This window comes from Notothenia rossii, assembly GCF_949606895.1.
Source record: "Notothenia rossii genome assembly, chromosome: 5".
Lineage (NCBI taxonomy): Eukaryota > Metazoa > Chordata > Actinopteri > Perciformes > Nototheniidae > Notothenia > Notothenia rossii.
The window spans coordinates 15,104,845-15,130,024 of record NC_136903.1 but is presented as its reverse complement, the minus strand read 5'-3'; the positions used below and the strand labels follow the sequence as shown (position 1 = coordinate 15,130,024).

The 25,180-nt window shown below is 41.6% G+C and overlaps 1 protein-coding gene across 6 annotated transcripts in view; it reads right to left on the bottom strand.

Moving 5' to 3' along the window:
* Positions 1 to 4,004: 4,004 nt before the first annotated feature.
* The window catches only part of syt7a (synaptotagmin VIIa), an 84,479-nt gene continuing 63,303 nt past the window's right edge, over positions 4,005 to 25,180 (bottom strand). For 5 of the 6 annotated variants that reach the window (XM_079684134.1, XM_079684135.1, XM_079684136.1 and 2 more), the window contains 6 exons: positions 20,605 to 20,698; positions 17,928 to 18,195; positions 16,893 to 17,062; positions 15,993 to 16,107; positions 15,162 to 15,361; positions 4,005 to 13,541 (listed from right to left, as the gene is read on the bottom strand). In XM_079684134.1, the coding sequence (XP_079540260.1) occupies positions 13,437 to 13,541; positions 15,162 to 15,361; positions 15,993 to 16,107; positions 16,893 to 17,062; positions 17,928 to 18,195; positions 20,605 to 20,698 (952 nt within the window). In that variant the 3' untranslated portion in view covers positions 4,005 to 13,436. The remainder of the gene's footprint in view (positions 13,542 to 15,161; positions 15,362 to 15,992; positions 16,108 to 16,892; positions 17,063 to 17,927; positions 18,196 to 20,604; positions 20,699 to 25,180) is intronic. The other variant, XR_013808634.1, reaches the window with a different exon arrangement.

Genomic DNA, 25,180 nt, shown 5'->3' with positions numbered 1-25,180 from the left:
AATTAAAGGAGTAAAAGAGGGATATCTATAAATAGCCTCAGCTTTATATCAGAGATGCCACATAATCGTAGAACTCAGTATGAACAATTCAAAAAGGGTGATTTTCTTCAGTGATTCATTTTTACTTGGGATTTAAAGTATTATATCTAACTAGGGTTTTGCCATAACATGCTGCTCACCCAATGGATCATTTAATCTGACAAAGCATCGTTGCTACATCATCTCCACACATTTCCTTTAATTCTCACTTCCTGTTCCTTCTCTTTCCATCTCATTTACTTAGACTCGCTCTGCATCTTCACCTCTGTCACATCACTTCTTGCTCTCTCCATCTGCCCAACGCTGGCACTCTATCTTTGCCAAGCTGTTGCTTCTGTTGTCGTTCCACACTCTTTCTTTCTTGACGTGCTGTCGTGCCAAGCCTGGGACTGTTCATTATCTTTCTCAAAAAATAACTACAGGGGAACGCCTGCATCATTGAAACTGACAGTCTCATTTCCTGCTTCTTTTCTTTAAACACAATGTTCACATTATTGGCATTTCTAATTATAAACTCACAGCGATCCATACAGCAGGAATAGACCAGCCGCCCATTTTCATTCCAGTTAAAGATTAAAGCAGATGATTTCACTTATTGGACCAACTTCAGATAGGAAGAGCCCATCAGTGCAAGCACCTGCTGTACTGTTTGAAATGAAAACCTGCAGACTCTCCATGTGATCTCTTCAGTACAGCAATCTGTGTTTGTTCTGCATTTGCATAATTCACATACGATCTGAATGTGCTGTAGCCTGGCCCAGCTATAGGCGATTTATGATCAAATTTAGAATAAAAGTGAAGGGAGGGTGTTCACATTCGAGATACCACTTAGAATACAGAGGGAGCTTTAAAGACTGAAAAAGGTGGGTGCAGTATTTCTAAAAATAGATGGAGGTGATGCAAGCATGGGTCTCCCGTCGAGTTGATGCGTTTGGCTCGCCTGCAGCCGTCTGTTGTAATTCAGGGAGGGACCAACCCTCGGCCCCGTCTGCAGGAGCTCGGCTGTGCTTCCTGCCCAACTCTGAGCCAGGAGGAGAGTCTCGACAGTTTCTCTGTCGGTTCAATAACCTGTTTCTATGTCTGCCATACAATAGCATGGAATTCATATTTAGAGAGACATAAAGAGACAGCTCAAGCGCTAAGACCCCTCTTTGTGTGTCAGGTCTCGGAGGTGCTTTCTCTGCTTCACTGCCTCTCTGTTCTGGGTCTTATCTCCTTCCTGCTTCCTTTTTGACTTCTCTACTTAATAGGCAAATCTGGCAGGTACGGTTTGGTGTAAATTGCATTGTCATCTTTTTCCATTTCGAGTTTCAGTCATCTTTGGTGCGTGCAATGCTAAAGAGGCAGGCTGTGACGAGCAGAGGGGGATTCAGGCATGAAATAAGATATTTTAAGTCAAAACATGTACATTACCTGACATGTACAATATTAACTATTATGTAACTCAATGAGAAGAAGATTACATTAAAGACAAACTATTTCACCATGTTGATGTTGCAATATTGAATGTTTATAATGTCTAATGGACACACACACACACACACACACACACACACACACACACACACACACACACACACACACACACACACACACACACACACACACACACACACACACACACACACACACACACACACACACACACACACACACACACACACACACGAAATGAAACAAACTGCAATGAGAGCTAAGTAATGAGTGTCATCATCCTTGAAAATGGGATGAAAGATTTCCTCTGAGTGTAGCATGTAGCTTTGCAAATCATTTACCTTCATGCTTAATAATGTTATGCTCAGAGTAGAAGCTTCCCACTATACATTTTTAATTGCACTCAAAGGCAAAAACAACCTTTGCAAATTGTCACCTTTATCAGCAAATGTTAGAACAATTTGAATTGTAATGGTACACTCTAATCACTTATGTTGCAGTTTAATTACACTGTAATGTGCATTATGTGAGACAAAACATGGCCACAACAATTTAGATACCCCTGTTCACATTTAGCTGTCGGGATTTTTTTTTATTTCTGGTCTTGAAACCTGACTTCCAATTAGGGTAAGCGTTAATGTAACAGCATAAATCATATTTTAAACCTACACAAAATAAGTACGTATCCAAGTTGACCCATTTAATTGTCCAAAATATAAAATAATTCAAAAATCCAAAGATATTGAGTTTATTTATCAGTAAAAGAAAAACATGTTTCATGATAAAAAAAAGAGAGCATATAGTCACAATTAGGAGCTTGAAAGTCTACAGTCAGGCTAGAACCTCTGTGAGTACTTGGCAATGATTTGTTTTCTATAGTCATCATACTTATAATATCACAATGACTATATCCGCCTCAATTTAGCAGTGTGTTGGTACTAAATGTATCATTAGAGGATCACCCAAATGATATGAATCTATCCCCTCGAGACCTTGGATCTCTTGAATTACAATTTTCTTTGCAATTTATCGCGTTGTAGTCAAAACGTTTGACTATGAAAACAAAAATACCAAACTCATGGTGGTACTGAAGAAGAATTCAGAGGATCACTTAAGTCAGTAAGACTTCTGAGGACCATGAAACCATGAAAGGAAACCTATGAAATGTAGAGAACCTACAGAGTAGTTCAGGTGCATTCCCACCCCTAAATTCACTCTGCCACTTTAACATGAAAAAGGCTCGAGTCCCTCTCTATAACCAGTGTTTGATTTTTGACAACTGTAGAAACATACAACGATGGACCAGGAAAATTACTTGCTCCTTTTAAGATGTGAAGCTTTCATTCTAAGATAAATAACACAAAACAATTCATAGTTCTATGGGATTAAACACAAATAAAAACATATTTATTATATTCCTTATCTGCCAATAAATCCCCCTGAACACCGGTCCTTTACCTGCTGAACCCCATCCCTGTTTTTCAGGTCTCAGGCTCGAAAATGACATTTCCAGAACAAATGACCATAACTACACTTCTAAAAAGGTAAAAATTAATAATCTTTTTTCTCAAAGTAATGATAAACCTGTGAGTTGGATGTAGAAAAGTCAGAATCAATATAGATGTTTTTTATTTTAAAGAAAATTCCGATTGAACATGGAAAAAAACTGTAAATTATAGTGTCCGTCCAAAAATTCTTTTTTACTTATAGAGAAAACCACCCTTGAATGATGGGATGGTAGACTAAAAGCTTTAGGAATCTAAAGTACAACATAATAAGTACCCTGTATCAATTTAAACTCCACCTCTGGGGTAATTTGGGTAGAAATGGGCGTTTTTGCCATTTCTCTGGAACCCATTGGTCGATTTTGGTGATTGACATCTCTTTTTAACCGTTAGAGCCAATAGAATCGAAGGGGAATTTCCACATACATATACACACACGTCACCAAAAAAAATGGGGGCTTCGCGCATGAAGTTTTGCCCAGAGCGAACCTGTCTCACGCTCTGAAATCTGAAAACGGAAAAGTAGGTTTATTGCTTATGGATTATCAACATTTTTGATCAGACAACGAAGGTAAGACATAGTGCCATTTTTTCTACCTATAGCGTCACGTGTTACGTCTGTTTTTTTTTATTATGTTGCGAGTTCTTATCATGGAGTGATGATATACATACCCATCGATTCTGTGTCTTCTCACGATGCTAATGGATGGGTTGGATGTGCAGTTACGATAAGTAATAAGGGTGTTATGAGTGAGTTTCTGTGCAACCGGCGTTGGCATTTTTTTGCTCGTGGCTAATTCAGAGGCTCAGTGTTAGCTTTGTGGTCTTTTTTTGCAAAAAAAAAGAAAAAAGATCAGTTAGCAGAGTTCCTTCCCGTTACATGGATATAAAACATTCATAGTTTATTAAATATTAAGAAGCCCTCAGACGCTGTTTCCTGCAGATGATGCGTTTTTCCGCCCGGGGGGATGGGGTTCAACAGGTTAAAGAAAGAACATTTTTCAAAGAAAGACCATTGAATCTCTGTACAGTTCTTTTGTAAAAATGATTCTTTAATATGGAACAAAATCAGAGCTCAGCTCCATGGCTCCGTCCACCCAACACACTCTGTAACACTGATGGGTGGAGGAGAACGAGAAAATCAACCAGTAAGATCACAGTCCGCTCGGCCAAAAAACAGGAGAGGCTAAAAAAACATGGAACGCAAAACCAAAGTGCTACTGGGTTTGACCTCGAGACGCCCTTGCTCCCTTCCCTCCTGACCCAGGATGTGGCCTCTCTGCCGCCCCCCAGGGCTCTGCCACCTCCTCACCCACCTCACCCTTTTCTCCCCCCATGAGGTTGGTGTGAAGGAGGGTAACGGAGGAGCAGAGAGGCGAGCGTGCTGGTCTTTATGCTGAGCGTGCCATCAGCTCTCAGAGGGACGTGAACACAGACAAGACGTCTTGGTTATTATCATGGCTCCAGCGGAAATGTCTGCAGCTCAGTCCCTCTGTTGTTTTTACTCCCCCAGTTTACGTGGTAATCTAATCGTCTTTAAAATGTTGCTCACTTGAGATTTAGATGGAATGTTTGAAGTTTTTGAGGAAATGAGACGAGGTAGGAGGGAGAGGACGTCTGCGGAGGCCGCCCAGTAAGAACCCGTTACTATCCTAACACAGGGACATCAACAGAAGTACTACACAGATATATACAGAGCAACCAAGCAACACATCGGAATACTTAGTAATAAATCTGGTGTGGGGAAGGTAATAATAATCCACTACGAATGCACATATCCCACTACTTTTTTTTGTGTGTAGTTGGTCCAATCTTTAAGGCTATTCTCCTTCTCTTGCTACAAACGGGGCGGCAGTGAAGCCACCACAACATAGATTTGAGCATCAGGGCTGTGCTTGACATCTGATTATGGCTGCTTTGTGTTTCTGCGTGCTGAGCTGGCAGCTGCCCTTCTCCTCGGGGATTGTGATGAGAGGTGGATAAAAGTACAACTCCGTGAAGAGAAGCAGAAACATGAACAGGGATGAGGATGCTCTTTTTTGTGCTAAATCATTCTCTGGTCCACAGAGTGCTGTAGGAAAAACTAGGTAATGTGCAGTGTAACGGACGACAGATGCTAATGGTCAAAGAATCACAAATAGATGAGGAAGCATGGATTACTGGGAAATTAGACTCTGGTGGTGTTTGCATTACAAGCTGAATGGGAGAGTAAATGAGAAATTGAGCAGAGGAAGTCGAAATCTATAGCCTACGTGTAGGACGGAGCGTAATGAGGAAGACGAGTGGAAACAAGGAAACACAGAGAGAAGAGAGGGCATCTGCCAGCTTCAGTCAACAGTCATCCTGCACCTTAACACACACACTGCGTCACATGACACTACACAACTACATCAGAGAGAGGGGTGGGGAGGCACTGCACAGAGAGCACTAGTACTACCATGGACGGACACACACCTAACACACACACCCGCACACACACACATACACACACTACTGCACAGGGTCCCAGTCTGCGTTCCACTGCACTCTCCTGGCTGCCAGAACCTGGCTGTGTCTTGTTAAGAAAAAACAACAAACGAACCAATTAACAAACAAACGGACGAAAAGAAGAAACAACACACACTTTGGATCCCACTGGCAATAATAAAAAAACAAACCAGAAACGAAACCTAGGATATAAAAAGAGCCAGCGGCACCGGGTTTTACAGAAAGCATTTTCTCAATGACTGGCTTTTGAACAGCTCTACGCTTTTTCTTTTAGTCTACCAAGTATATACTATTAACCTTACCAGGCAGCTAAAATCTATACAGTACTGTCATTTTTCATATATTTATAGATATTTATACACTATACAAAGTTGGCAAAAATACATAAATAAATACATTAAATCAGATTGTACACATCACAATTGTGTGTTTTAAGTTAGAGCACTCTTTGTTGAAGAGGTGGGCCATGGCAAGTGGAGAAAGGAGTTGAAGAAACAGGAGTGTTACCCTCGACATCCCTCAAAATTCAAGAGTGACCATCAGACTTGGTAAGTAATATTTCAGTGTATGGCATTAGGACTCGATAAGTGTATTGCTTATTACCTACCTGATTAAAATGTCCACATTATGGCAGGAGTTAGAGTATGCTCTAACTGAATCACAATTCTATTTACAACCAGCGAGGAAAGAAAAAACAAACATCTTCAGAAGGATCAGGATTCAAGGATTCATATTCTGAATTTATTCTCAGTGGATCGATAGGCGACAGATAGTGTGTGTGTGTGTGTGTGTGTGTGTGTGTGTGTGTGTGTGTGTGTGTGTGTGTGTGTGTGTGTGTGTGTGTTTGTTTCCTGACTCCTCGTGGGACTCCCTCTAAAGGATGGTATTGCAGATGAAGGCAGGACTGTATTCTATGTCCTTCCTTCCTGCAGCTGCTGGGAGTATCTGCTGTATCATATCATGTCTGTGGCGGAGACAGTCCTAAAAGTAACCAAACTGATACGCTCTGTCCCTGTACTGTACATAAACCCAGCCAGATACACAAGGCTGTGGCATATGGAAAATAGGGGAGTAGGCGTACAGACACCTGCAGGGACTGTTATTAAAAATTACTGGACTACAGCCCTGTGCATTTTCTTTTTTGGATGCAGCAGAGGGCCGGACATATGTCTGTTGAGAAGGCACAGGGCAGATTTTTAGAGAAATCAATCTTACTCTACCTCACAAAACCCCTCATTTCAATGCGTCTGCTATATGGGGTTCATAGCACTAGTCCTGGATTTTTCTTGCTGGAGTTTGAAAGTTCATACAAATATCTGATAAAAGAGGAGACGAGCATATAATGTGGCAAGTTCATGGCAGTGCTTAATCATGAGTTTTCCCCCAGAATAGAAAGCTGAATCACAAGCAAATTGTCTTTCCAGGGTCGGAGTATGGCAAACATCCTCCCACTTGGAAATCTCCCACCTCCTCACATGCCCATCCCCATGTATGGCCTCCAGCAGAGCGATAATGACTGCAAATTCAATGAGGAAGGCATCATCAGTGTCAGCGCAGGGCCAATCCTGTCTAACACAATGGCATTACAGTAAATCCCCAAGCCTATAAGCAGACGGGGTGAGATGTGATGCCAAGCGACCGGGCAGACTGTCTCCACAGGGAGGTGTCTTCTTACACAGCCAAAGACCGCTTCAAATTTATAGTAGAAGTAGAACAAGGTGTCACGCCGTGAGTAAGACAGGCTGCAATTTGCGCCACATATCTCTCAGTCCACTTCCTGATAATGTAGGATGTGTTGGGTATCACTCCTTCCCTTTGTTTCTCTTGCCTCAGCCTCACGACACCTCCAACAAAAATACAGCGGACATCAAAAGCCCTTATTCAAGAAGGGCAGGTATAATCAGCTTCAGCATCATCAACATCACCACTGTTATTCATCAACATCATTGTTTTCTTCATCATTTTAAGTGACAAAAGAAAACTCGGCGTACAACAAATGTTAATTTTCACCAACGATATTTACATAAAGGTTCCAAAAACAGAAGGATTTTCTTATCACATTTTTATAAAGAAATAAACCCAACACAAGAACACCAAGCACACACACACATACACACTGACCGACAGTCAAATGTGAACAGAAAGAAAAAAGATATTATTACTCGTTATTGTTTTTCATATTCATTTTGTTACCATTCAAATAATGCTTACTTGAACCCTGATTGGGAGAAGTCACATTGGTTTTCACCAGATGCTTAAAACAATTGAAAGGGTGAGTTAGGGGAGGCGAGGTCTGTCTGCGCAGGGTGAGACCCGAACACGGAATGACCGCACAATGACAAATGTGACCCAGAAGACTTTGGGGCTGACTCAGCTGTCATAATATGATTCAGCAGAATAAAGTGTCAGCTGCAGTCCCTCCAGTATGAGATAAGTACAGCCTGATTGTAATGCAGACACACACAAAGTTCTCTAAGACATAAAGCACAGTTTCCTTTAAATTAATATTGCACACACCACAGCAAAGCAGGCACCTTTCCAATAGAGTGAGTCATTGACACTCATCTTATGAAAGCCATATCCATCAATGGAAATCTAATGCTGCAGAATCACGAGGGTGGGAGCATGGCAAGGAGAAACAATATCACTCGCTTCATTTAGATTCGAAGATCTTATATTTTAAGCGAAATGCTATTCAGTAGAAATAAAAAAATACTTTAAGTACAGCATCAAAATTTAAGGTACACGTCACATAGTAAAGTAGCCAATATGCCGAAGGGCCCATTTCAGAAAAAAATATATTTGATATCACTGTATTTTAACTATTAATGCATCTATCACTGTAATGTTGCAGCTGGCGAAAATGAAGCTAATTCTAACTACGTTATACACTGATGGTTATCTTAACCTATAATAATATATCATAATGTATAAATCATACTTTGCATTAATTATCTTAATCTGCGAGGTAGCCAACTTAAAATATAAGTATCAAATATTTGAAGTAGAGTACAAGTCCTTCAAAACTGTACGCACAGTGTCGAGTAAATGTTACTTCCCACGACAGCACAATGGCAATGCTAACGTGCTAATATTAACCAGTATAATGTTTACTATGGCTGTGACAAATTGACTTTTCCTAAAGTAAAAGCAACCTTCAGATTGACCACCTTATAAAGAGAAATCAAAGCACCTTGGTTCAAATGTAATTGAACTCAAGAGTCAGTTTGGTGAGCCTTAATTCTGTGGCAGAGTTGTGGACAGTGTCAGTCTTCTTGAATGAAACCTCAACAATCAAATGTTAATTATCCACACCTTCACCGACCAATGACCTGCCAGAGGATGAATCACTGATGACAAAAAAGCGAGGCTGAACACAAGGAGAGCAGGTACACAGAGTGGAGTTAGCCTGAGAAAAGTCACCAACATATGCAGCACTGCCATGCTGTATTCATGAGCCCAAGATTGTTGAAGGTCGTTGCTGCTGGTGCCAAAAGAAACGCAGCTCCTTAAGAGTTGTTGAGACAGGTGGCGGAATAATAAAACTGGGATTTTGAAATTACTTTCTCCTCTGTACTGTCGGGCTCTGAGCATACCATCCATTTTAATGGTGTTGCTTTTTGACTGCTGGCGCTGAGAGAATAAAAGGTTTGAGACTCCTGGTTATTTTAAGGAAAGTGCAACTTTCTGGATACCCTGTGATGAATCATATGCCACAGTGTTCCTCTTCTTAGGAAAGGAGAGGCTATAGTACTGTACAGAGACATTTGAGAGTTTTTTTCAGTCAGTTTCAGATTAAAAAGTTAACTTTGTGACAACGAGGATGAATTGTCACTTGATATCTTTTATTTAAATTCATAAGAATAAATGATGGATTAGAATTACCATAGGTAGAGTTTACGGCTTTCTTCTTTAACAGTCCAAAAAATATACTTCACTGTTTTACCAGCCCAATACTTGCTGACTTGTCCTAATTTTATGAAGATAATCAATTTTTATTTAGCTTGATTTTGTACTGATGACATGTTTTAAAGGTCAGCTAAGTAAAAGTGAATTACATTTTAGTATCTTTCCACCTTCAACAAATATGCAGTTAATGTAAAAGAGAGGGGTTTAATCCTCATCTAAATATTGGGTTTCTATAAGACCGTATTTAAAAATGCAAATAATAATTACTATATTGCGATAAAAAATATATTTCCATTGATTCCGGATTTTTTCCTTGTACGATGTGAGGGTCTAAGGTCAGAGGGTGTCATTTTCTCATACTGATGTTCTGCACAAACTGTGCTGTTGTATTTACTGTATAGTGTCCTTACTGTAAGGTAATTATTATATGTACAGCACTTTGGCTCGACCAAAAATCATTTTAAAAATGTGCTATATAAATAAAACTTGATTTGATATTATTTTCACATTTACTTATAGCAGTGGGGCCTTTGGTAACCCAATAAATGATTAAGGTCAATAACTTCCTGTCTTTGCCAAACTGTCACTGCTACAGTAATTACTTAATGGCATTCCACTTAACTTTTTGAAAATAAAAAATGACCGCGGAATGAATTTGCATTTAAGAACTCTGTAATGCAAAAGCACTCAGTACTTTTCTAAAAGCTTCCAGCCTCCAGTGCACCTTTGAGGATCAGTAACAACGCACTATGCCTCATGTTACTAAAAATAAAGCCATATCCCCCAGTTTACAGGGTCACTGATGACTAAGCGTTGCAAACCCTCGTAGCATAGCAATTTATCTCTCCTTGAGCTACTTGTAATCATAGTGAAAGGAAATGGCAGCGGTATTGTGTTGACTCATCACCTGCACATTCAAACCACGTTCGGTTTTCACAGCTTTACACAGCGATTGCTTCCTGATTATTTTCTTCATTCTGAGTGACACATCTTCATCCCCATCCATCATCTTCATGCCTGCTAATGGAAATGCTTCATAGTTAGTTTTTATTCTTAGCGAGTATTAGCTCTGCAAATAGTGAGTCCCTAATGTCCAAGAAAGCAGATATTACTGCGTTCTGACTAACTAATAGGAAGGTAATGTGCTGTGACACTGCAGGCAGAGGCTGTCAAAACAGTGGGCCCTGCTCCACGGCTGACCAATTGTTCTGAAGGGTGCTGGACTGGATCAGTGCATCACAGCAGCACCGAGGCTCACACCAAACGCACTGCCCAGAACACACTCGCAGTAAACGGTGCGCTGCCAACACCGGCCTATAGAGACGCTGGATGAGGACTAGCCTGGTGCAGATAAGACTACAATAACATCTCTCTGGTGGTGATCAGGTTCTCATAATCGTAAATCAAAACAAGCAAAGAAGCATTAGATACTATCAAGGGATTGCATGAAAGAGGGAATACAATGTACTGCAGGGCCCAAAGTATCTTAGGTATCATTTGAATGGGGCCAGTTGAAAGTAACTTCTAACGCTGCATTAACAGAAGCAGGGACGCTTCAACTAAAAACAAACAACTGATTCATTTGCTCGGTGAGTCAGTCAAACATGACAGATGTTCGAAAGGTGGATGCTCATTTAGACATAAAGAAAAACACAAATCCTGACAGGATTATGCTTCACCAGTCTTTATGAATGTGAAAGCACACACTGTTAGAATAGAGAGAGTACACTAAGGAAGAGTAGACGTCTGTGAGCAGCTCTTAATGGCTGACAGTATTCATGGTGCTGCTCTGTGACAGTTTTATTTACGTTACAGGAATATCGAGCTGAGCTGAATGTGTGTGACAAGCAGGGCATCTACCAGTACACTCTGTGGTGCTTTCAAGCACTCAGGGAAAAGATAATGTCTAATCTGCTTCCACAGTATCTCGCGGCGGAACATCAGACCATCATCTAATATCACACGAGCTGTCTGGGTCATTCGCAGTGTCTGTGAACGGCAACAAAAACTCAGAGAAAGGCATGACATCTTTTTTTATCTTTCCGCAATAAAGCAAGAATCCACATCTGCCTTGCTGTTTCCAGACATGCTCCAGTTGTTCAGCATCATGGACTCACATAGGAGCATCAAGACTTTTCGCTAGAGCTCTGACAGCGCTCGCTGTGATCAACACTTTGTCTAATAGCACTGTTGTGGTGGCCAGCCTGAGCGTGACAAGCAGACAAGCGCGACCTCTCTATCCTCGCCTGGCAATCAGACACTAGCGGCCCGACACCAGGAGTCTGGCAGCTGACGAACACAAACTTGCACATATCTTTGTACTCAGGTGCACTGAGGAAAACGGGGAACAAAAAGAGGAGAATGAGAGCCCTACATCACTCCTCTGTGTCCTTCACTTCATCTCCAAACCCTGAAATGACACAGACGACGTCTCCTCTCCCCAACTGCTGCTCACCCTTTCAGATACTCCTCCCTTCATTTTCACCGGAACTGTAATCATCATCAAAACTGTCGTTATCATTATTATTATTGTTATAACATGTTCAAAAAGTGCAGATAGAACTTCCCTGTGCCGTCGTTCTGAAGGCTGGGCAGTAAAGTAGGATGGGGGAAACAATGGCAGTAAGAAGAGCAAGAAGAGCGCAAGATGAGAAAGAGAAAAGAGAAGAAGATTTCTGCCAAGTCTGAGTCGTGTTGCTCCTGTGAACAAACACACACATACACATAGCAAGAGGCACACATTAACCCACCTTCAGTCGTGGAGATAGACCTCCTTCAGCACATGACCACAAAACAGGACAAAGATCATAGCATCAATAAACAGACGGAAGTGTGCACAAAACCAAATGCATGTGCACAAACTTGTTGCTTCTGTTTTCATCTTAAAATTGGAAGAAGATTTTAAATTGGTTTCCTTTGCTGTGAAAAATGACATCATGGTATCATGTGGGATTTCTTTTTGTTTGGGTCTTTTTCATCTTCTTTTTTCTCTCTCCGTCTCAGGGCTTTTTGTCTGGAAAAATCAGGAGCGGTCCATTTCACACGTTTATTGTTTTCCTGCTTTCCCAGTTTTGGAAAGTCCAGTTTTTTTTTTCTTTTTAATCTCTATTTTTGTTGGAGCTACAGCACAGCACCCACAGCACACAGACGACAAGGAGGGGTGGGGGTCCAGAAAGGCTGGATACACTAACATTGTGCCAGAGGAAGAGAAAGAGGAAACCATAAGGATAACAAGAGATGAAGAAGAGCATAAAGGGGGAAAAAAGAGGGAGAGAAGAGAAAGCAGTATCAACAATTTCATCTCGAGTTTAGCAGGTTTCATCACAAACCGAGTATTGATTGCTTTCCACGACTTCAGCTGAACATTAAACCACTTTTTGGGTAAAAGGAGGGAGGCTGAATGGACAGGATATAGTACAATTGAGACAGATGACAAGGCGTCTAATGATGAGAAAAGAGGGATGGGAAACAACAGACAGGCTATGGATAGCATACGTTACATTAATCATGGGTATAGGGGGAGTTCTGCCAATCTATTCCTAATATATTAATATGTACATGTACATAATGTACATACTGTATAGTATTGTGTACCTGGAATAGTCATACAATAGGATTATATGAGATTAGATCGTTACTTAAGATTCTCTGTGATCCCACGGGACTGGCACCTTAAATGGGTCGAGGGTTGCAGTGCAGTTCAGAACCAAGGGGTCGACAAAGAAACTGAATATCGGACCTCCACAGGCAAAGTGCATAAGGACAGACAGACATACAGACGGTCAGAAACAGGGGGACCATTGGCAAAGTCGTGAGACACAGAAACTAAGACACAGCTGTATGAAGAGGAGGGAATAGAAGAAGTTAGAAGAGTGGGAGAGGAATAGAGATTTTGAAAGAAAAAGAGTTTAAAGGTTTAAGAGAGCAGATGGCTAATTGTACCCGTGTTTCGCAGCCTGGCAGCAAGTCAGTCTTGTGCATAAGGACAGGTGGGAGGAGGAGGGGGGGGGGGAGGGGGAGTGGGAGACGGAGAGGGGCCGTGGACGAAGCTGGGCGGTGCGATCAAGCCTTGAGAGCGTGCCACTGGGCGACGTTAGTACGCGGCCGAGCGAGCATGTCTTTCCAGTGCTTCACCTCCCCGGGTCCACTCTTCCACGATAGGTAGATCTGAGAGAGGGGAAGGATGATGAAGTAAACTTAGGAATATAACCCTTTTCAGATATGGAGTGCATTTTAATTATGGGAACATTAACATTTTACTGCACATTACTCCTTTAACAAAATACCAGACCAGATTAAAATCAATTAGCTGGATATCTTATTTGATCTTAAACCTCTTATTGTAACAGTTTTGCATAACTTTTTTTTATTTTATCTTCAAAATATTATTGCCCAATCAGAACGTTTTAGTTGTTATTATTTTTACAATGGTTTTTCCAAATCATAATTATGTATAGGTTTTCATTTTGTTTATCCCTGTTCTTTGTTTTTGCAATTGAAAATTGTCATTGCATTTGCATTGCAAGGTGAGGCGTGTGGTGCAGTGGGTTGAGCGTTGGTGTTTGGATCAGTGGGTCACAGGTTCAAACCTCACTGCAGTCAGCATGTCGTTGTGTCCCTGGGCAACACACTTCACCCAAAATTGCTCCTGTAGTATTGAGTATGTAAGTCGCTTTGGAAAAAAGTGTCTAAAAAGTGACATGTAATGCATTTGAAAATTGCACCTCAATGATACCTTGAATATAAAAAAAGGTTAAATTAATAAACATCTCTTCATTTTTAGGTAATGGCATTTTGTCATTTAGACATGTCAAAACATTCATTTTGCCCTCAGTCAGACACGGCAGCTCCTTAACGGAAAGAGCCACAATGCTTGTGCGATATCTGGCATCAGGTATTTCAGAGGGACTAGTGCTGCGAGCAGGGATGAGTTGAAATGAAAGAAGGAGCGTGGAGTTTTTTCAAGCTGCCTCACATTATGGATTTTGAAACATATTTTAGCCATTGGAACCTTACATCAATTAATCCTTTTTTGTTGTTGCTGTAAGGCCCTGGAGTCTCCACTGGTTGCCTGGCAACTGCTAGACCAAGTCCCTCTGCTTTCAGTCTTTATGCTAAGCTAACCCGAGTCTCCTGGCTGTAGCTTTAATACATCATTGCAAGACATACAGTAAGAGTGTCTCCCAGAAAGCTAATATGTGTGTTTCCTGATGTCAAATAATTCCTTTAAAATAGAGAAAGGGTTAGCCCGATGACAAAATTAAAACAGTAAGTTTTGCTAACACGTAAATGTTGTTGTGTAGACCTATAGGTCCAGATTTTTAAACTTTGCTCCAGGAATATTTCTATTCATTGGTCACTTTGGTCAACGCTGGTGAAAAATGTATGAGAGTATAAATAATTCAATTATTAATTACTGGACTGTTAACCTCATCACAAATTGACTGACCTCAGTGGCGACTGCTTACTTTTATAGACATGAGACCAACATTTGGCATCACATCTATGTAATAGGAGGGCTCTCTGCCAAGGCCATGCCCTATCGTACTGAGAGTGAAAAATAATTTGTGTATCCCTCGTGATTGGGATCCTCTCCAAAATGTAATGGGTTCTTTCTTGGCCCATGCTACAGCCTTACATGAAACACAGAGTGTTTCCTTCATTCCTGCAGAACAACAGACAAATACACAAACAAAACTGAAAACAAACTCCTTGGAGTTTAAAAGGAGCTGAAGAAGGATATGCGTAACCAAAGGCAACAACACAAAGAGTAGTGTGAAGCGTTACCTTTCCGATAACGTCGTTGCGGCTGAGTCTGTCCTTGTCCATGACGGTGATGATGATGGTGGTCTCCCTAAGTACGTGGGCGGCCACTTCAAAGGGGAAGGACTCGTTGAAGATGGGGTTCAGACAGCGCTTCATGGTCACTGTCTTCTTCTTCTCTACACGCTTGTCCTTGTGCATCAGCCACACCTTGACATATGGATCTGCAATGTAGACGCAGAGCAGTTTACATGATAGCAGGGGCGAAAATGTCCATAAAAGGTGCATTTTAGTGTCAGGTTTGCAATTAATCTCTTAATTATTAAAGTCATGAAAGACAGCAGGGAAGCAGATAGCTAGTTTGAGCTCAAGGTCAACTTCTCCCCTGAGCTAGGAAACATACAAATGAGGAAGTATTTATGGAAATAGGGCCTGGGATTTGTACTAGGATACTGGAGCATTATCATATTCTGTAATACTAACAGACACTACTGCAGGAAGCAGTCATTTTACAAAGATAAATGCCACAGAAGGCACAGGGAGACTTGACACTTTAAGAACTACAACCAGACTGAGCTGACACAGATTTGGCTTGGAGGCTGAAGATCCTCTTAGATATACAGAAAGAGAGCGAGAGCAGGAAAGATAGAGGGCAAGGGAGAGATGCTTGATTTAATGTCACCTTGCTGCCGCAGCTATCTACGGTTCAACTCGGCTTAGGAGCCAGACGGCAACCGTCTCCAGTACGGACAGGTCAGCAAATGTTTGAACACAGAGATGGAGCTTCCAATGTCATGACAAGGGCTTCAGACGGGTGAGCAAGGGTGAGAAAGAGAAAAGATAAAACAAACATACCTGAGGTGCCCCCGATATCCATGGCTTTGAGATTGCGCGCTTTGATGATGTTCACAGTGATGGTGTTGGCAGTGGGATTATAGCAGAGAGACAAAAGCAGGTCTCCCCGTCTCCCCTGAGGAACACAAACAATTGCGTATGAATCACCCAATCAGATTTCATCAGGGAAAGTCAAACTCCAGATTACTCACTAGTTGTAATCTTACATCACTGCTCTAACCCTTCATGCCAAACACAGATGGTCCAGTGACCAGGCGGGCTTAGCTGTGCCTGTTGCTCAAGCTGACATAATGTCAACGGAGCTCTCAAGAGCAGTCGACAAATGACATCACACTTTAAAGTGGACCTATCATGCTATATTTGAATAATATAGTGTAGGACCATACCTATATAAGGCATATTTATACTTTTTATTTTTCAAAATACCAAACAGATCATGCATTTTAGTCATTCCTCATTTAGCTCAATTTAACACTGTCTTTTCATGGGCTGATTCTGTGAGAACAGCACTATCTACAGGCCTGGCATATGTACTACAGCTTCTCCAGCGCTTTCGAACGGCAATGTCCGTGGCTGTCTCCTCCTGATTGGTGGAGTTGGCCCAATAGCCGTAGAGTCACTTCTGTGACGTCACAGAAGTGTTCAAATCTGGATCAGTCTGTATCAGATCTGTTGCAGCCCCTTTTTAAGAGATTTGGGTATAGAGGGAAATAGAGAGGGTTGTGTTTTCTGACACTTGGTGAGTTCCCTGGAACACCGGGGACAAATATTCATGTATAAAAGACGTACAAAAGTGCATTTTGCATGATACTGTAGGTCCCCTTTAAATTAAAACTGCAATTAATGAAAACACTGGATTCTTCATCATTTGAGCCTCATGGCCATTCCTCCCTCTCTTACGCTGCCATCACTGCAGGGCTTCAGCTCCTTCCAGAAGGTCTTTATCTGTCCCAGCTCCACCTTGTTGAGGGGGATTGACACCTCTCCGATGGGGTCATTCCTGCTGAAGCGGTCATGGTCCATCACCTGGAGGTACAGAGTTCGCTCTCTCACTTTCTCGTAAGGGAAGCCTAAAACAGAGAAAGAAACAGGGGGAGAGCTACGTTGCAGAGTGAAATAAATATTCTTGACCGTACAGAGAGGGTAATCTGCACTGTGCTAACGGGGAGGAATTTGGCAAAGGCCAAAGCGGATTTTGAAAACTGCAAGACCAGCCAGCGCTCTCTCAAAAGACTGAGAGGGATCATTCTACTCGAGTAACAAGAACTATTTCATTCATGTTTCAAGAGCACTGGCTTCTGTTCTCATTGTGGAGCCTTTTGAACATCACTGGCTATTTCACCATTGGGCATTGTCATCCAGGCAGGATGGTTAAAATGAAACAACTTCAGATCATACAGATACTTGTGTGTCTGCTTTTTTCCTCTGCAGTTGCTATGTTCAAAAATATTGCTTTTTTTTTTTTAAATAAATGAACAAAAGAAAAAAAAAAAAAAATCACGCCTTGTTTGTGAATTCTCACACATCTCCCACAGTGCTCCTTGTGGGTTCAGAAATGACTCTTTGTTCATTCAAATGTAATGAAACAATGAAACAAACTTAAGGTTGTCAGTGAGTTCAGAATGGAGTTCCGCAACACTTTGTAATATAAACAATATAATGAGTTTTATTCATGAGTCTATCCTAAAGGACAGGATCGATAACACACTCAGATTTCTTCATTAATTAAAGATGCTATACAGCCAGAGGTTAGCTACATTAAAACTGTATGCAGGGGGAAACAGTTAGTGAGCATTGACTGATGTTTAGCAAGTTGTTGTGGTTTTTGAAGGGTTGTTCATAAGTGTAATAAATGTTAATAGCACATTTGGAAACAAAAAAACAAAACAATTGCAGCATTTCTTCGATAAGTAACTGAATGGAAACAACACAGACCCTCAAACAAGAAGGTTTCGTTCCAGTTCGGGTTGAGGTTCTTCCTTTTGATCTTGGTCTCCAGCTTGTGCTTTTTGTCGGGCAGCAGGTAGATTTTGACGAAGGGATCGGAGGTGCCGGAGAAGTCCTTTGCGGGGAGCTCCTGGCCCCGGAGAACTTTGACGGTGAGAGTTGTGTTTTGGAAACTGTAGCCTATGCTGAACTGGATCCGGCCCAGCTTCTCACTGATGGGCCCTTCACCATCATCATCCTCTGAACCTGGAGACAGCTGCGGGGCCACAAATGTAGGCAATTAAATATCAAACACATGCAGCAGCAACAGCAGCCACTCACAGGAGAAGTTCAGACCAAGGGCACACACCTCCTCCCACACAGACCGTGACAGAGAGACGCTGTGAGGGGAGGAGATGTTAGAGCAGCATTTCTATCACAGCCAACTCAAGCAGCTGCTCTAAGGCAGAGATTGGTCTGACATGAAGAACACTGAGAGGGTTTCATTTCCTTTCTAATGTTCTTAAGAGGCAGGAGGTGCTCAGATTGTAGATAGGCGAGCTTTAGACCACCCATTCTCCCTTACAGCCACTCTGACTGCTTTATCACCGCTGTGCACTAAAAGGCCACTATCTGATAGACAGCAGCGGACAGAGAGGGGAAAGAGAGAGCGAGAGACAAACAGATAGAGTGGGAAGGAGAGAGAGAGAGAGTGTTTCACGAGCGGCACAGAGTGAACGAAAGCTCAGCTCAAGGTTGGTGGTCTGCACTCGCAGCTTTAGGCTTTGTGGTCACCTCTTTTCTGTCCCTGCCTCCTCCTCCTGTCTCTCCTCTTCTTTCTATGCAACAATAGCATTGATTAGAAAGAAGCGTTAGAGGACTTTGAGGGAGATAATACAATCAGTAGCTCACTTTGTGCAAGTTCCTCCATTGATACTTTGGAAAATATCATCTTGGTGGTCTGGTTTGCATGTCACCTCAATCGGAGCATCAACTGAAATAGTTGTTCTCAGTGTTTTAGCTCAGAGCTTTAATTTCAAAGAGGAAAAGACTCAGCTTCTGACAATATGGGTTTTAAAAGTGACAGGCAGCGCAAGTGTGAAATATTCCACGTCTAATTTATCAAACAGTGTGAGTCACCTTGGATAGCTCGTCTCACTTGATTGCCGCTGTAAGAACTGTTTCATTATGGCTCTCTTATTATCACATGCAGCTTTAAATCAACCTGCATGGCTCTAGCATGGAGGATGACTTGTAGTAGGCTACCAAAAATATGTGAATAGTTACAAAAATCACACACATAGGAGTTTACTAAATGTAACTTTTATCAGTACGTTTCTTCCACTCTAATGGCTTCTGGTTCAGGAGAGAAACTCCCTATGGAGGGAACTTTGGGATTTTATCCCTGTCCGACCATTTAATTGCACAAAAAAAACGATATCACACACTAGAGGAAAGGGAACATGTCTAAAAGGGCCTCTTTAAAGCTGTGTTCTGCATTGATTGAGATACACAATCATTACAGATAGGATGTACAGTCGTTTTTATGGAAATTAAACATCAACAATTTGCCTTTTTCACTTTAATATGTTATACTTATTTTTTTTTTATATAGAAAACTGCTGGAGTGCTCCTTTAAGGTTTCCTTTCACAAATTAGTCTGGCAAATTTCAAAATGTCCCCTACTGTCAACACATCGTATGAAAAGTGAAGAACTACAAGTTGATCCTTCTTACAGTTGTGTTTGTAGCTGAATAAGTCATATAGTAGTGATTTCAGGGTGGATAGCATCCTACTTGTAAGACAAATGACCAAAAGTGATGTCCCCTGTTAACCCCCTCCACCCCCGACAGAGAGAGTGCAGGGGCAGAGGGGAAGTTTATTTAAATGTGTCCAGTCGGCCTGAAACATTGATCATTTATCTGACTAATGTCTGTGCAGCTCAGAATCTATTGCCCTGATCATGTCTCTGAAATATCAGTAGCATAACTGCGCTCTGTATTGATGAATCCATGGCGCTGCTTGTGGTGCTTTAGTAGCAGTAGACAGATTTGTAATTACAATCAGGGAATTACAAAACGCCGACTGCTCATATTGCTTAGTCCTCTGTGCTATACTGTAATCTAAAATCTATTAAATGTTGCACTGGGTGGCATGATCCTCCAATAGATCATTGGGCAGCTGTTTTAGTAAAAACCTTCTTGCAAAGGGAACATTACAGTGTAGAAGCTACATACAGTTTATAGCTTGTCTGCTATTTTATGCTTTTATGCTATCTGTCTGAATATAGTTATTTTCACCCCGTTAAAAAGCTCTGCATTATGACGGTCTCTTTAACCCCAGTTTGCCAAAAAGTACTGTTCTCCAGCTGTTGGTGGATATACCCAGATGGGGGGAAATATATTATAATAAGCCTGCATGTGACATGGTAAGGGGAGCCAAATCTGAATTGTTGAATCCCATATTTTCTTATCTAGGCAGCCCACAAAAAACTGGCTGGGCTTATTTGACAGTTTGTGGGTTTGGCGAGCAGTCCAGATAGAAAAATACAAAAAAAAGGGTTTTCACAATAGGTACCCTTTGAAGGCTTAGATATTCATTACATGTAGGTAACAATGTGTATAGGTTGGTGTCACAGATAGACGCAGAAAATATGTCATGTATAAGTGTGGTGGGAGGGTCTTACCATCACCATGTCTCCAGTGAGTGAGTTGGCCAGGTCAGTCACGGACTGGCCGTCGGGGGGTCGGCCCTTGGGGCTGTTAACTGGCTTGTTGCCCCTGAAAGCAAAAACATGGGTTGATCCAGAGGAAACAAAGCAAGGACATGTGCTGAGAAGCTAACACGTCTCTGGAAAGAGAGAATGTCTGAGCACACAGGGAGTCCAACCTCCACCTGTTTGGCGCTTGAAAAATGCCTATCTGAAACGACCAAGTTTGCTTTGGATAGATGTCACTTCAAAGTAGATTGTGCCTTCTCTAGCTACCATGAGCGAAGCCAAATAAATCTTCCAAAGATTCCACAGATTAATGGCGGGCACTGCAACTGAGGACATTTGATGCAGTGAATTGTGTTTGATGAAACTTGGAATCTGAGATGACTGTACATATGTCCAGTGTGGCAAACATCCATATCTCTAACCAAAAAGTTACCTCCGACAAGTTAACAAACACAGTTTCAGACAGAAAACAAAACCACTTAATTTAATAAATATATTCTCCAATTCCCATAGAGTTTATGATCAACCCTTATTCCCTCTACAGATATTAAGGAGACACACATGTATAAAGACATTTATAGCAACATGACGTCACTTTATGTACAAAAGACAGACATGTATAGCAACGGGTAGAGGATCAGACGTTTCACGGGACAGATGAAGTAGTGTTGATGTGTTTATATCTCAGTTATTAAGAATATGCAACAAAACAAAAAATATAAAAAAAACTCAAGAGAAAGCAGAGATCTCCCATGGCAACGCTGGTACTTAGTAAAAAGTTAATAGATGTTAAGTTTAGTTTCCTCACACGAGGATTGTTGAAAAGATAACGTTAAAGTGGGACAAACAGTGTGGGAGAAAAACCTCAAGGTACATACATCATGAAAACAATCACAAAGTGTAAAGAAAGTAAAAGAGAATAAATATTATGAGATTAAAGAAAGAATGAAAGAAAGGTAGAACAAGAAAGAGCCAAATGCGAAAGTCTTGGCCAATGTAATGTGACACATTGGACACACAGCACTCCATAGATGACTGGTCAAGGCACATGGAGAGGCTGAACATTGAAACACTGTAGGGCGATAAACAAACAGTAAATAGAGAAGAAATACAAGGAGACACATACATATAGAAATGAGAAGACTCAAAGAGGTTGCAGACACACACAACAGTAGACAGAAATCATAAAGACTTGCTCAATAAGAAATGTAAGAAATAGAAAAAAGAAAGCGGAAAATTATTAATCTGTATCAGAAGAGATAGAAAGCATTAATAGCATGAACAGTGAGGTTACGGAAACCAAAACCAAACAGAGTGAGATCGTTACAAACACCAGCACATTAGAGAGAAACAGAGCTGCAAGAAAAGATAGGAAATGAAGGAAGGAAAGCCTGGAAACACAAGAAAGGCTTAGTTTGGTCAGTCTGATAAGTATCAAAGAATAAGAGATGGAAATAAAGAGCTATTCACACACAATACATCTAACAGAGGCAAAGGGGTGGACATGCTAAAGGGAGAAAAGAGCACAGAAGAAAAAAAAGACAATAAATACAAATGATCACCAGTTAAAGAGAGCAAGAAACACAAGATGAGATATAGTATGATAGGAAGATAAGGATAAACAGTACCAAAATATAATATCATTGAAAACACAGAAACGGACAAATAGTAAGAACATAGGAGATGCACATTTAGAGTGTCACAAAAGAGGGCGTTGATAGAAATAAAGTAATATAGCTACAAATTATAGAAGTTAACTTGACTTCTAACCTGATTTTCCAACCATTAAGCAACACTCTAAAAGTTTGAACTGGGAACACAGAGGCCAAAGCACAAACTGGCATTGGCTACATGTGCATATATATTATATGCAAGTAGTTGTCACTCCGAGAGTGAGAGCAATGCCTTGGACAGGCCGAAAACAAGGAGCGCATAGAAAGTCTGTCCGTCTGGCCAGCAATCTGCCGAGCGTCTCACTGAGAGAATGTACTTTTTTGTTGGGCTGCGAATTGGGATGACAATTGATGTTGAATGTAATAATGTGTACATTTTTGCTGAAGACAAGGACAGAACTGGGGGGAAATATACTGACAAATAGACAGACAGAAAAAGCAAGCAAGGAAACAAGACAAGCAAACAGACAATCACTGCAACCAGCAAAGGAACCAGAGCGAGACGGGGGGGAAGGAGGGATGTTAACCGTTTCAGGAAGGGAAGGGAATATTCATCAATTGGTGTTAGTTGTATTAGTTGCCAAGGGAGGTCATTACATTTTCAGGGGGCTTGTTAATCCCTTGCACAGACTCTAAACTGCAGGCGAGTTTGAGAGGCGAGGAAGAGGCTGGTTATAACACTAAACCAAGATCTGAGGATCAGCTCGAAAGAACTCTAAAGCACGGAGAGAGACTTTGGGATTGAAGTAAAGCAAGGCACTTCCCTCCTCCTCCACATCCCCACTATCGATGGGGTAGTGAACGTCTTCAATTATTCATTCTCTTTCATGCTTCATTCAGGGGTTCAGTGCATTCTCAGGTAAGATCTAGTGCAGCCGAGGGATGGCCTTCCTACCAGCCCTGCTCCACAGCACCTGAACGTCCTCCAGGCTGTTTAGACAAAGCGGCTGGAGCTGGAGATTTGTTGCAGAAAATAAAATACTTCCTCCAGATTATACAGAAGATCATGAATTGTATAAACGAGGATTGTTTTCAGGAAAAAGCTAAATTAATTGTGGCAGATGGAGATACTACAACTGCTACATTTCAGTGCCAATGCTTTTTCAGTCCGACCCTTAGGGGGGTTGATATGGAAATTGACGCTCTAAAGCCTGCAGTTATCTACAGTATCCAGTGGGAGGCAGAGTGGACTCGAGTTCACATTCTCCATCAGCTAAGGCACAGAAAGTGGGCTGTTGGCATAGCAACGGCTCTAGAAACACAGACCATACATTTGGGGGTTTGGGGTGTGTGTGACGAGAGGTTGTTGGGCGTCGGGGAAGGGTGTGTTTGGAGGGGTGCAGCAAACAGGCGAACACACAGAGAACATTAAGGTTTAGGATATATGACAGGTACGGGTGAGAACCTCGCAGACACACACATGGACAGACACATGGAGGCAGGCGGGGCCACTTTGGGTTTCACCGTCCTGTGATACTATCCTTTTTTTTGTTACCTGACCGAGGGCCAGCAGCTCGTAGAGAGGGGGAGGGGGGGAAAGACACTCCACTTCTAGGCTGGAGAGAGACGCGAGAAAGAAAGCCCAACCCAGACCCTCTTTTTTTTTTTTTTTTCACCCCTCTGCAAACATGTCACACCCAAACAAACATGCTCGCCTGGAACCATGAAGTAATGTATTTGCAATGTCTAAGACGCCCACTGGATCTATCATTCTTAAGGGGCCACAGCATACTTCCCAGGATCATACACAGTCAAAACCACAGCAGTGAAGCAGAGCGCTGCTTACATAATTCACATGAAACGCATGTACATTCACACTGGAGTCATTCCTGCTGCTTCACTTCTCAGCCTACGACCAACAATTCTGCTGCGACATATAAATATGGATGCTTTCACTGTTAACTAATTACTTCCTGCACGTTGGAACTGGAAATGAGTCTAAAATAGCATCGCTTACTGAAATCCCACTTCACCCAGCAGCAACAAGGGAGGTGCTAAATGCTGCCTTCTGTGTTTCTGCTCCTTCAAATGGAAATAGAAAAACCACAAGACAATTCAGTGGGTGCCAAATGTTGATCTTTATAAGCGCCGTTATGAGTCTGTTTTCATTTTATTAGAGGCGGTATTTCAGATGCAATGCTTTTGACTTCGGTAGCCGGCAATTGCCCTTTTCACTTTGAAACAGTCCAGCATTACAAACATGATTACTTTTTAATCCAAAGATGAGCCTAGTGTCTACACTATCTATACTGTGGCCGTTGAGCCCTGACTCTCTTTATGGTCTCCCTATAAACTCTACAGTGAAGCATTCAAGATTTCTCAGAGCTCAATTAAAACAAATAACCCAATCGCACCAGGGAGTTTCCCAACATGAAATCATCAACACATTTTTTTAAAAGTCCATTAAAATAAACAAATCCAAATCAAAGTGTTTTGAATACCGATTAGATCCTCAGATTGCCTGTGATGTGGAGGCTGCTGCTGATGTGCTACCGATTATGAGGCAGGATACGAGGGTCCCGGGTTAATGCTCAAAATAGATCCCCCTACCCAACCACAATCCATCTATCTGTATGTATGAGATGTGTACCAGCATGTAGTGGCTGCTGGCTAGAGTGCTGCCTTCAGCCCCGCATAACGCATGGATGTGCAGAGTACAATAAGTACTCCCTCGTCCTACTACTCTCTTGGATGGTAGATGGATCTGCACCCTGAATATTCCCTCATCCTGCCCCGACATACGGACTGATGGATGTTCGAATGCACTGACCTCCGCCTCTTTGTGACTTTTCTTTTCCGCCTTAGTGCCATCTACTTTCCCTTCTCTAAGCACATAAGCAAATGCATCAACATTCCCAGTGTGATGCTAG